The 13,740-nt window shown below is 41.1% G+C and overlaps 1 protein-coding gene across 2 annotated transcripts in view; it reads left to right on the forward strand.

The window, feature by feature from the left end:
* RASGRF2 (Ras protein specific guanine nucleotide releasing factor 2) overlaps positions 1–13,740 on the forward strand; it is a 159,218-nt gene that overhangs the window by 58,457 nt on the left and 87,021 nt on the right. For both annotated transcript variants that reach the window (XM_054987368.1, XM_054987369.1), the window contains exons 5-8: positions 1,442–1,695; positions 3,223–3,302; positions 8,829–9,022; positions 12,848–12,957. In XM_054987368.1, the coding sequence (XP_054843343.1) occupies positions 1,442–1,695; positions 3,223–3,302; positions 8,829–9,022; positions 12,848–12,957 (638 nt within the window). The remainder of the gene's footprint in view (positions 1–1,441; positions 1,696–3,222; positions 3,303–8,828; positions 9,023–12,847; positions 12,958–13,740) is intronic.

Consider the following 13,740-nt stretch of genomic DNA (forward strand, 5'->3'; position numbering starts at 1 on the left):
GCATTTATTATATAGTGATAGATTAAGTTTGAAAGAAGAGGGGAAAACCCTGCCACTCAAAAAAGTGGCAGACCGATCTAGGTCATCAAGTAAATCCAGTTTTATGGAATCATTTGTTTATGAGAGGATCAACTTTTTCAGTGAACTTCTTTCAGAGAGAATGTAATTAAAATGGCAAGCCAGTGCCATCTGTCACCTAATAGACTTTCAACAGAACTGTTGACTTGTGGCAATGATAACGCCACTTTTTTTACCTGTGGTGGGAGTGCTCACACGAGCTGTAAAATATTGGAAAGCAATATTAGTAAGTATTTCAGTTGATTGCTTGTAAGACAGAACTGTTATTGTTAAATTTAGTTGAATATAGCCTATCTTCTCTTCAAGAACTGGTTCTATATGCAATAATAACTGCTCATATTGTCTGTGCGAGACACGGGAAGAAAAATTCCCTCCCAAGTAAAAAAGAGTAATAAAAGATACGTTTTATTTGATCAAATTGACAGATTATTTAAAAAGAGAGCAATTAAAAACATTGATGTTTGATTAATCAGATGGATAACTAATTTTGGTTTACAAGAAATACTTGAAAGACGTGATTAAGGTAATTATGTACATTCTGCTTGTCTCACTGAATTGTGAGTTAAAATAGTACATTTATAGTGTGCTTATCTCACTGAATTGTCACTGAACTCTCTGCTGGATATATTTTCTATGTGTAAAATAAAAAAAAATTAAAATAATTGCCCCTTGGGAATATTAGTGTAATCACCATCAGCTAATCTGTAGTTTATTTTCTAATGCTGTTGAAATAGTTACATCATCATAACAGTTGATTTGTCATTGTCATAATCATAACTGTTGATTTGTATACCACTGTTCAGGACACATTAATGCCTACGCAGAACAGTGAATAAAGTCAGTGTTATTATCCCCACAATACAGCTGGGGCTGAGACGAGTGGCTTGCCCAAGACCACCTACTGAGCTCAGGGTAGTAGTGGGAGTCAGACCACTAGGGCGCTGACCCACAGCCCAACCAACTAACCACCATGGTTCACCATGTTCTGTAGGCTTTTCTACTGATAAATATTACTGATTGTTTAATTATTGATCTAGGTTAGGTTAACTTAGTACATTTTAGATTCTTTTTCCTAAAGATTTTACTTTGTCATTCCACTCCTTGTCTGTACAGTAGTGTACATGTATGGGGAATCAGTACAGGATCCCTATTCTGTCCTCTGAAGGGGCAGCCCTCACATCTGCAAGGAACTGCTGGTTATAACGTGACATATTACGATGTGAAAACTTATGACATTTTTTCTACCAAAAAAGAATCCTTTCCTGTAGTCTTATGTTAACACTGTGTGAAAATTGTCCGTGTTTCTATTCTGTACCATGTGCATACATTGCCGAAGCAATTAACTTTTTTTTTCAATTTGTAGGTTCAGAGTTTTATGCGAGGTTGGTTATGCAGAAGGAAATGGAAGACAATTGTCCAAGATTACATTTGCTCTCCACATGCAGAAAGTATGCGGAAGAGAAATCAGATAGTTTTTAACATGGTCGAGGCTGAATCTGAATATGTGCATCAACTTTACATCCTTGTAAATTGTTTCCTAAGGCCATTAAGGATGGCTGCCAGTTCAAAGAAACCGCCAATTAGTCATGATGATGTCAGCAGCATATTCCTCAACAGGTATCTGATGTAGTTTGTGAATCTGATCAATGGTATTGACTATAACATTTTAATTTTGCCTGTTTTCTCTCCATTGAGTTTTTCAGTAACAGATTTTTAAAAATTAAATTGCAATTTAACATGTTTAATCTTTTGGACTTTTTCAGACCTCTGTGTTCCTGTTCCTTGGGGCAGTGAGCAAGGATAGATGAGCAACATTTCCTCAGCTCTATAGCAGCAATTCTGCCTTCCCTTGAGGAACACAGATAACTGACTTATACTGACATTCTCATTACTTACTTTAATGGCATGTTGTCCTTGTTAAAATGGTTAAGCAAACATATATCACAGATAAATTGCTAGAGAAGTTTATTGATATATTTTATTTACTTATTTACAAATGCTAATCCACTTTGCACCAAATGCTTTGGACTGTAGTTAAACGTTATACATATTTAACTAAAATGAGACAGGAAAATTATTACACTTACAATGCAATTCTAATCAGAGTTGTGCCATTGTAAGCAAACCTGTTGTCTTCAATGGATTTAAAAGAGTGTAACTTGGTTTAGAATTGTACGATTAGAGTACAATTATATGCAGAGATACTCCAGGACTGCACTGTCAAGTAAGCTTCATTGAACCCACGAATAAACATGGATAGGATCAGGTTGTCAGACTATAGTACTAAGCTAATCTTTGGGAACAAACTGGGATAGGGATAGGCTGCATGACTGCAAACCTATCAGTGCAGTCCTTAAAAGAATTACTCCAATGGGCTTAGACTGGAGTAACTCTGCTAAAGATTGCACTGTATATCTGGTTGTTTTGTTAGTAAGCTCCGTTTGTAGTTAATGGGACTGCCAGGCTCTGCCAACTGAGGTCAGAGCTTGGGGGGGCTCACCTTCCAAGGTTCCTTTGTTCCTTGAGGTGTGCTGCTGGGTAAACCTTGGAAAAGGGGAGGAGTGGGGTTTACAGCTCCCTCACCCTCTCTCCCCATAGAGCAGCCTGGTGCCTCTCAGCATGGCCCCCAGGGCTGCCTTTTTCCTCCTCCTCCCAGTTTCCACCCACTTCCAGGAGTGCCTCTCACCCCTGGTTGATTTCCAGGGTTGGGAGCTTATCCCCATGCTCTGGGGGACCTGCACCCCCTCTCAGTCATTTAAGGCCTGGTTGCAGAGCAGGGCTGGCTGGCCATTTCCAAGCTACATGGCTGCAGCCCCTGTTTGTTCTGGGGCAGCTCCTTTGGCTTGAAGCCCTGCTGCATCCTGGGGCTTCCCCTCCTCCAGCCACATTCCTGAAAGGAGAGATGGCAGGTTTTCATGCTGCTGAGCTCTGCTGCACTGGGGACAGCATGGTGAAGCACAGAGCTCCCGGCGTCAACTGTGGCTGGCTTGCTCTATCTCCCTTCTACCAGCTGCCCTCCTGCTCCAATGCTAGACTTAGAGTTAATCTTCAAAAATTATGGCTATTTGAAATATGTGCTGATAATACTTACACAATTGTTTTCTAATGATAGTTAACATTTTTTTATTGAATTCTTCCTTCCAGTGAAACTATAATGTTTCTTCATGAAATATTTCATCAAGGATTAAAAGCAAGAATAGCAAATTGGCCTACTTTAATTTTAGGTGAGTTAATATTGGGTTTATACATAAATATATAATGTTTGTTTAATATAATAATATAATATATAATGTTTTTCGTCACTAGAATCATCTTTAGTTTTATATGGACATGTTGGGGGCTCTTAGCTAATAAGACAAAAGTTCTTCAAATAAGGAAAGAATCAAGTTGGTTTTCTGTAGAGGATATTATTGCAAGTGTGCGGATTCTCTAGTTGCCAAATTAGCCAACCTGAAGATTTGTCTGCAAAACCTAGATTTTGTTACATTCTGGAGTGCCATTTAGACAGGATCAAAAGCTCATTGAATGTGAGTTTGAACTGGTTGATCCTGTTGAATTATGGTGGTGAATTACCAATATACATTTTACTATAAATTGTGGGTGAATTTTAGCTGTGTTTTGCAAAAGGAATATCAATACTAAAAGGATGCAATGTATTTCATTATGCAGGTTGCTCAAAAGTAAATTAACTTTTTTCCTGGCGGAGGTTCTGTGCCTTTAACTGTTGCACAAAAGGACTCCAGCATGTATCACTTTCCTTATGACTGCATCTCTGTTGCAAGAAAACATGCACCTCTTGAACAGTTGTATGCCATTTTTGTCATAAGAAATGCACTACTTCTGTTAGAGCCAGTTTGAGAGCCAGTTTGGTGTAGTGGTTAAGAGCGTGGGACTCTTATCTGGAGAACCGAGTTTGATTCCCCACTCCTCCACTTGAAGCCAGCTGGATGACCTTGGGCTAGTCACAGCTCTCTGGAGCTCTCTCAGCCCCACCCACCTCACAGGGTGTTTTGTTGTGGGGATAAAATAACATACTTTGTAAACCGCTCTGAGTGGACATTAAGTTGTCCTAAAGGGCGGTATATAAATTGAACGTTGTTGTTGCTATTATTATTAGAGAAAAAAGAACTAATAACTTCACTCAAAGGCTACCATTATACATGTTTCAGTAGTTAAAGCACATAAGTGGCTCAGTGGTGACTCTGTGATAAATTGTGCGGTTCCCAGAATGCAGGTTATTTGTTTGTCATCATGTCTTCTATGCAGTCCAACACATGAACTACACATACAAAGGCCAAATTGTGGACCTTCTAAAAGCTCCTGACAGCATGAGGCATTTTGCCTCCATTCAATGCAGTTTTCCACCAAAAGCACAAGCAATTTACTCCTAAAGCTTGAAACAAGAAACTTTCATGACTCAAAGTTGCCCTTCGGGAAAGCTGCCCTCCTTTGGAGCACAGATGTCTTCAGTGTGCTCCAAAAGAAAAGCACTTGAACATTTGTTCCTTGCTCCCTCAGTCCCTCCAGCCCTGCCTCTGGCAACTCCATCAGTTCCCACCAAACTTTCAGTAGGTCTAATGCCTACTTCAAAGGGCGAGTTTGCCCCAAGGGACAAGTCTGGGCCTCTGGCCAAGAAGGCCAAGTCTAAAGCTAAACACTTGGAAAAGAAACCCTCTATCACTGCTTTGGGTAAGTCAAAATCCTCTCATAAGAGGAAAGCCAGCTCTCTGGGACCTTCAGTTACAAAATATATCTGACACTGGTTTCAAAAATGCCATTGCTGACACAACATTCTTGCCACTGCTTGCCACCCTCCATTTTGGAAGGTGAAATTATAGAGCAGGAAGAACCTCTGTTGCCTGTCTCTCTGGGGGATTCCTCATGATCAACTTTGATCGGACTTTCTGAGCAGTCGTGCTGCAGTGGAGTTTTACAAATCTACCGCTCCCCAATTCCACATTAAGGCTTTTGTTTCACATTGACATTTCATTTCATCATGCTCAAAGTCCATTGTGCGGAATTTGCCAGTATAAATATTGATTCCTCATTGCTTTTTCGGGGGGAAGTGTCAACAGACGTGTGTCTTCTTCATTTTTTAAATTATTTTTTTCAAAAAACCGTTGCTACATATAAACGTTGCATCAAACAAACACATCTGATAGGTCAGAGCATTTCCCGCCGATATCGTGGAATGAGTATTGGTTATTGACATTTGGAGGGAAAATTGTTACCGATGACCCTGCTTTCCCTCTGCCTCAGAAGCTGTCAGCTGTCAGTGAGCAACAAGTAACAAATTTGGCATTGAAAAATGGACCCGTTATTGGGCAGCTGTTGTCACATGATACAGGATATGTTTCTGCATAGACATGTAGAAACATTGCAACATTTTTTATATTTTTTTTTAAAAAAAAGAGAAATGAGGAAGGGAAAGGGTAGTGGGTGTGGCTTGGAAAACGTGATTAACCAATCAAATTTAGTTGATTCAAAGGGCGGGAGAAAAGGGCAAGGATGGGAAGAACATCGGATAAAGAATTTTGCACAATTAAAATCCCTAATCTGCTGCGAATGGACAAATAAGTCGGGGAAAAGCAGGAAGGAAAAAAATTGGACAAAACCTGCAGTGATTTCGAAGCTGCTGCTAGGATCGCCTTCCCATGTGTGGAAACACAAAAAAAATCGAGGTCATTTGGAAGCTGAACCGTGGAAAACCACTAGTGGGGAATCACCCTCTGTTGCCTCCATCCCCCCAAGAGGACATCCACAGTGTGAATGGATTATAGAAAGCTACAGAATCAAGTACTTCCAGCCCTACTGCTCTCTGACAGCAATGGTTACCACCACTACCAATGTTATTTGCCTCATGGTTTCCCTTGTCATTCAGGGGTATGATTATGACTATAAAAGCTCTTCTCCTCTTTACCCCCATCACTATCATCATTATTTGGATTATGAATACCAACCTTACTGTATGCCTCATTCTGAGACAAGGCCCCCAACTTGCCATCCTCCTTCTTGCACACAGAGCAAATCTGACAATGCTCCAGGCCAACAAGAGATGAGCTTGGAACAAAGCACTCAAAGACTCCATGCTTCTGGTTTGGAGTTGACTTTGGAACCATAACCATCAGAAGATGTGGCCAAATACTTTGTTCCTTTTCCTAGTGAGGACCTTTTCCTCTAGTCTAAACAGTTAGTTCATATGGTGAAATCTCTCAAGATAGAGGCTGCCTGCTCTGCTCCCCAGGCTACCAACTGGATGTTTAAAGTTCTCCACTCATACACTGTAGACCCATGATGACCTATTCCCATGATGCAGGGCTTACAAGATATCTGGGTCAGTGGCTTCTATTTCAGCTACTTAAAAAAATATGTGTAAGATAAAACAGGAGGGTTTGACCTTCCTGTTTACTCACCCTCTAGCTAATTCTATGATGTCAGAGGCATCTCAGGGTAAAGTTCCCCCAAAGGCTTCAGCATTCTCCATCCAAGCAGACAAGGAATGGCAGAAGCCTGACATCCTGGGATGCAAAAAATATGTGTCCACTGTTCTCTCATTGAGAGTAGCAAATTACAAACCTATAATGGGGAGGTACTAACTCCCCCTTTGTCTCAGATGCTTCACTCATGAGCTAGGGAGCCTCTTCTGCAGATGCCAGGTTAAGGGCCCTTTATTCCCACATGAAGCAGCCCTTCACATCAACATTCTAGAGCTCAGGGCAATTTGTTATTCTCTCGAAGCTTGCCTCTTCTGGGTCCAAGAGAAGAATGTGCAGGTGTGCATGGACAATGCCTCTGCCATGCACTATATCAACAGGTGCAGGGTGGGGCATTTTCTCTCTAGCCATATGTCTGGTGGCCTCCCTCATCTGGGAATGGCCTTTTATCCACAAGGTAAGCTTGCATACAATTCACATGACAGGGAAGGAAAATGGGTTGACAGATGCCTGAGCCACACCTCACAGGAGAGTCACAAATGGTCCCTATTCATCAAGTTTCTTCACCCCCTATTTACTCTGTGGGTAGCACTTTCCATAGCATAGACCTTTTTTCCTCTTCCCACAATACCAAACACAAGAGGTTTTATTCTTGGGCAGGGAGGGGCCTGCTCTCCATCAGGGATCCCTTCCAAATTTCCTTGCAAGGGAACTTGTTCTGTGCCTTGCCTCCTCTACCTCTGTTCATCCGTGCCCTCAGCAACATGTCCCTGGACAAGAAGTCAGCCATTCTCATAGCACTTCATTGGCCGAGGAAAAGCTAGTTTGTCACACTGACTCCCATGGCCAAGGACAGGGTTTACTCAGTCCCTCATGCTCCAAATCTCCACATCGGAGATCTCGCCACCACAGGTTCTACATGATATGAAACTGACAGCCTAGTTTCTCCACCCCAAGCCATAGATTTCTCTCTGTCTGTTCAGAAAATCCTGACTGAGGCCAGGAAGTCTATGACTTCAAATGGCAGAGATTTACTTCCTGTTCTAGGAACTCTGGGATAAACCAGAAAATTGCCCTCTCTCTTCCTTTTTGGATTACTTTGTTTCCTTAAAAGATAAGGGACTAGCCAATTCCTTCATCAAGGTCCACTCAGTGTCTTTGTCAGCATTCCATGACCCTATACAAGGGAATTCTTCCTTTGCTCAGGTGGAATCTAAAGATTTCTTCAAAGGCTTGGCCAGCTTTTATTCTTCTTTTCACCCTCAGTGAAGCTTATCTCTGATTTGGCTTATCTCTAAACTCATTGGTAAACCCTTTGAATTCTTGGCTCCCTGAAACTTTACCAAGATTGCTTTTCTGGTCGCCATGACATTGGCTAGGACAGTAAGCAAGATTCAAGCACTCAAGTCAGACTCTTCTATGACCTCACCTCCCATTCTCACCTAACCTGGTTTGCTCCTCCCACTTGAACCAGGACACTGTACTCTCAGTATTTTTCCTTCCTTAAAGAATGCTAAGGAAAAGGTTCTTCAGTCATTTGGTGTCAAAAGGCCCTTTCCTTCTGTTTGCATAGCACTGCCCCATTTAGGAAGGATACTAACTTTTTCATGGTTTGGGAGGGGCAAAGAAAGGCTCTAAGAGCTCCACTCATATAATTTCCTGCTGGCTCAACCTTCTCATTCATAAATGCTATGAGGAAGCAGGGATTCAGTACTCACAGGATGTCACAGCACACTTCTCAGAGTTCAGGCCTCATCCTGTAGTTTCAGGAACAGCATCCCTGTAAGGCAGCCATGTGGTCTACTTCCTGACCATCACTATACCATTGACATGAATCCCCAGAATGACCTTTCTGTGGGCAGAGCAATCCTCCACAGCCTTTTCCAAGAAAAGTTTCACACACCCCACTTTGGAAGTAAGCTGACTACTCTCTCATTTGAGACTGCATAGAAGATATGACAGTGAAAACATGGTTCTCTGTAACTGATGTTTATTGAGTTCTTCTGTGCAGGCACACATCCCTCCCTCTTCACTAAACTGATGGAGGAAGGCACTTTCCCCATTTTATAGGTGCTTTGGGAAGGATGCCATGCTGAGTGGTGGAAAAGCACTTCTTGCTGTCAGGAGCTTTCATAATATCTGTGGTTAGCTTGCACATGAACAGTTCCCATGTTTGCCTGCACAAAAGAACACTTGATGAACATCAGTTACAGGTAAGTGCAACCATGTTATTTTAATCTTCTAATATCTCCTTGTAAATGTTCTACAAAAAGAGATGGATGATGGAAAATGTCTACTTTTTCTTTGCTTTCTTAGCTGATTTATTTGATATCTTGCTACCCATGTTGAATATTTATCAAGAATTTGTTCGGAATCACCAATACAGTCTCCAAGTTCTTGCAAACTGTAAGCAGAACAGAGATTTTGACAAACTCTTGAAGCAATATGAAGGCAACCCTGCATGTGAGGGACGGATGCTTGAGACATTTCTTACTTACCCTATGTTTCAGGTAATGCTTGTTACAGTGCTACTCTTGTTTTTAAGGTGCTGGTATTCATCTGTATGGTTGCAGTCTCCACCATTCCCCCCCCTCAGACCTTGGGAGATTCCCCCCCCCCCAAGTACTGCTGAGTACCACCAGAAAAAAAACCAACCCTGGTTTGTTATTATATATTTATAAAAGCTATTGAATTATATTAGTTAGAATCCTGATGGCTGCTTCTGTTCCTTCTGTCTGATGGAAATGTCTTGAATTTTCAGCCTTTTGTGTCACAGTCAGATAAAGAAATGTTAGTACTCTATTGTTCAATACATTTTGAAAATCCTATGAAGCAGAAAATGATTTCTCCCTACATTTTAAGCTTTTGTGGAGGTTATATACCATTAAATGAATATACATTATTATGTTTAAACTTAAAATGCTTATAAATAACATTAATATGATAAATTGCAGCAGTTCATCTTCAGAATAATAAAATAGGAAGAATTACAACAAATCAATTTTATTGTTCTTAGTATTCTAACTAGATGCTTTCCAAACCTACTTTAGGCCAAATATCCTTCAATATTGGGGGACTGAGAGCAAGAATATTAAGATACTCATTGAGAATTTGCATTATTGAAAAAAAGTCTGATGATCTGAATAAAAGTTCATAAAAGATCATGTCGTAGTCAATTCTCTAGTGAAAGCAGAAAACACATTAAACTTTTCCTAAATCAAAGTATTTACTATCACATTCAGGAAAGTTTGGTACCCATTTTATCGGATAATTATGGAAGTTGGGTATGTGGTAAAATAAGATAATCTTATAAAGAATGATGGTGTTCTCTTTGTTCTCTGTGTCTTGCATTAGAGACTTTTAAAATTTGAATTATTGACCTATGATCATGTGGATCATAGGTAACATATGGAGTTTGAAAGGTTTAATATTTCAGAATGTTTCAGTGTCATTCCAAACAGAGTTACACCATTCTGAGCCCCTAATGGGCTTATTATACTGGTGTAACTCTGCTTAGGATGGCACTGTTTGTGTATCTTAAGAAGTTACTTATTTTTATTAGTATTAGTATGTATGTATGTATATTATGACTTGTAAATTTTACATATTTTTACTATATCCTAAACATTCCAGGCCACATCCTTATATTCCACCCAAGCCCTGGAATAGTTTCTGTTCCAGTTTGTTGATGTACTGGGATCACTTAAAAAGTTACATTTTTTACGTACACGTAAAAGTGTAAAATGAACAAGTGCTATGATAGATAGCCCTACGTTCCAACTGGGGGAACTACGACAGACAAATTAAATGACTTGGACAAGAAACTGGAAACTTCAGCTCCAGGATATTGGTTAGAGAACAAGGGGACGAATGAGACCACCTGCCTAAGATCATGTCACTGTTTCAGTAAAATTTGAGTCATTGAAACTAATCTTATAAATGACTTGTAAACAATCTAAGCTCTATTAAAACAGGTAGCCTAAGGGGTAGCGAAACCATTGCAGAGTAGCCAGAACATAATTACTGTACTCTGGTATATTCACAATCACAACTATTTGTCTTACATTACAATAATATAAAAATGAATAATAAAAGCTTAATGCTTATCTTATCACAGAGCCTTTGCTAATTGTCCAGAACACTGGAAGGTTGGAACAGATTTGTTCATAGTAAGCAAATAGGGAGTATAGTTGCTCACACCTTATTGTATCTTTACAAGTTAAAGGAATCAGATATTTGATTTTTAATAAAAGCTGAAAATTTAGGAAGAAAACATGGACTAGGGTTGTCAGATTGGGAACTTTCTGGAGGTTTGGGGAGTGGAGCCTGATGACGGAAGGTTTTTTCCCCCAGTGGAGCTGATCTCTGCTGTCTGCAAATCAGTTGTAATTCTCAGGATCTGCGGGCCCCACCTGGAGCGTGTCAACCCCAAGATGATCTATCTCTGAAAAGGTTTTCCCCAAAGCATTTTGTTGAGTTTTTGCTTTAAATTTAAAAGCATGTGTTTTGCTGTTGATTTTAAAGAAACGGATTAAATAATTTTTAGGTCTGGAGCATGTTAAAACAGGCAAGAAATGCTAATGGGCAAAGAAAAGGCCATGGGCTTGTATCACAGGCAGCTCTAGTCCAGATCCAGTAGATCCTTGCTGTCTTTGTCAATTGTAACAAATAAGCATTTAATGAGCTACTAAAACAGAGATCAGAAATCAGGGAAGAATTGAAGGTAGTTGGACAGGAAAATAACCAGGTAAGCACTAACGTGAGGAAGGGATAGCAGCCTTTCACAACATCATGGAGGGCTTTCAAAATGGGTACTTGGCAAAGCTTCCCTTCCCCTGATGGACAAAACTCTTGCTAAAGCAGACCTCCTACCACAGGCCACACCACTCCCATCGCTGTTTGGTGTGTATCAGTGAGAGCAAAATTGAAGGCAGAAATTGGCATTGTGCTGATGCCACAACATCACTTCCAGTGCGAACCTAGAGTGATACCACTGCATCAGGCTGATGCTCTAGGATTCACCCCAAACTCAAGAGTTCCAAGTAACTCTCTAGGTTTCACCTGAAACTCACAGTTCATGCCAGAAATGACATTGACACTCACCAATCATTAGGACTCCATCTCCATCTCACCCAGGAATTGCCAGCGCTGAGCTGGCAATCTTCTTTTCCACTTCTGCAAATGACTGGTTGAATACAGGCCATAATTCCATCTCTTCTCCATTTTATCATGGCAAAAACCTTGTGAGGTAGACTAGACTAAGACACAGGGATGCCAGACCAACCTGACAACCAGCAGGGGAATACAGGAGCAAGAACTGGGGAGGGGCAGCCATCAGCAATAGCATACAATCACCTTGAGGAAAAATGGAGAACTGACATGTGTATACGAATTGTTGGGAAGTCAGTGGTAAAATCACAGAGTTTTTCGTGATTCCTAGCAAGGAGTGATATCACTTTCAGGTTTTTCCCAGGTGTGTCATGCCATCAGCCTGACAGCCATTGTATAAAACTTTTCTTCTGCAACCAAGTAGTGGTCAGAAAAGAAGAGGCAGGAGTGAGGAATTTCCCGCCAAAGGACTGGCAACCCTACTGAGACAGGATGGCTGACCTAGGGTTGCTACCAGTCCCCCTATAGGTGTGGGGGATTCCCCACTCCCAATCTCCAACCCCCAGCCATCACTTACCTGGCCAGCGGTGGGGAGGCAGGGGAATGGGCCTCCAAGAGCACACTCCCAGCCTGGCACGATGTTGTCACTTCCAAGAATGACATCATCACACAGGCCCCAGGAGTGCTCCCAAGCGTACCTGTGTACCAATTTGGGCCTCAAACAAGCAGAAGTGCAGGAGCACTCCTAGAGCCTGTGCAATAATGTCACCCCTGGAGGTGACATCATCGTGCCATGCTGGGAGCACATGAGGACTTGCAAAAGGTGATTTCTGGGCCCTCCCTCTCACCGGGAGAGTAAGGAGACCTGGCAGCCCTACTTTAGCCCAAGGTCACCTACCTTCATGACAGAGTGTGGATCTGGCTCCTAGTGTCCCGGCTCCTAGTCAGACAAACTAACTACTATACTTCACTGGTTTTCAGTATAAAACAAGACTTTGACACTTGTAAAATTTAAATTCCTCACTGAATTTATATTGATTTTTGAAATGATTACTCAATAGTCTATATAGCTTTATAAATTTCAACAAAAATATATTCCCATTGGCCAAATACAAAAACTGTAAATAAAGGGAATTAAGGTTTGTGACAAGCGAATGCTTATGTCAAATGTAATGTGTAGCCCTTAAAGTGAAAATATATAAAAAACACCTTCCATTCACTTTCAGATTCCTAGATATATTATAACCTTGCATGAACTTCTGGCTCACACGCCACATGAACATGTGGAGAGGAAGAGTCTCGAATTTGCTAAATCAAAGTTAGAAGAACTTTCAAGGTGAGACTATTTTTTGTTCTAAGTATTTGAGTTTAAATTAGAAAATTCAAAATAAAATCAATGTGTTACTTTTAAAAGTTTGAATTATGGCATCTTTTGGAACAGCAAAAATAAAAATCCTGCAATTGATCTTTAAGAGAATTGTCAAAAGGCTGGTATTATATGTTGTCAGGACAGTTGGGAGTTTCCTACAGTGTCTTGAGACTGTTTTAAACAGGCACAGAACTCATGTGCCCAGATAAGGCATCTAACACCATCCTGAGGGCTGTGGAGATTCAGCAGAGGCCAGGTACTGGCCAAAAGACCTGTTGGGGGACTGCACAGGCCATGACACAGTGGCAGCCCTAGCAACCGTGCTGTCACATCCACAAGACGTTAGGGGTGCAATGGGGTGGCAGTGATGGGTGGGGGGAACCAACTAATTATAGGTTGGCAGCTGCAATGAGCTCCCTAAACACTTTTGGCTCCTCTCCTCAGCATTGCAGTTTGAGTCTCTTATCAGAGGAATGACCAGATACAAACTGTGGGCATGTCTTGATGCCCACAGGTTTTAGGTACAGTTTTTTAGTGCATCCGTTTCCTGTGGCACATTCATACAGTGTTACAGCCCAGTGTTCACTCATGCTGACTGACATTGCTGACATTGAACTGCAGACCTCTTGGTGATGAATGTGAAGATGTCCTGAGTTAAGAGGTACCCTTTTTGGTCATGTTTTGTCCTTGTTGTGTGCAGCAGACTTGGGGTAGGAACAAAGGAAATGTGTCCCTAAGCAGGTTATCTGT

The sequence above is a fragment of the Eublepharis macularius genome, chromosome 8 (assembly GCF_028583425.1).
Source record: "Eublepharis macularius isolate TG4126 chromosome 8, MPM_Emac_v1.0, whole genome shotgun sequence".
Lineage (NCBI taxonomy): Eukaryota > Metazoa > Chordata > Lepidosauria > Squamata > Eublepharidae > Eublepharis > Eublepharis macularius.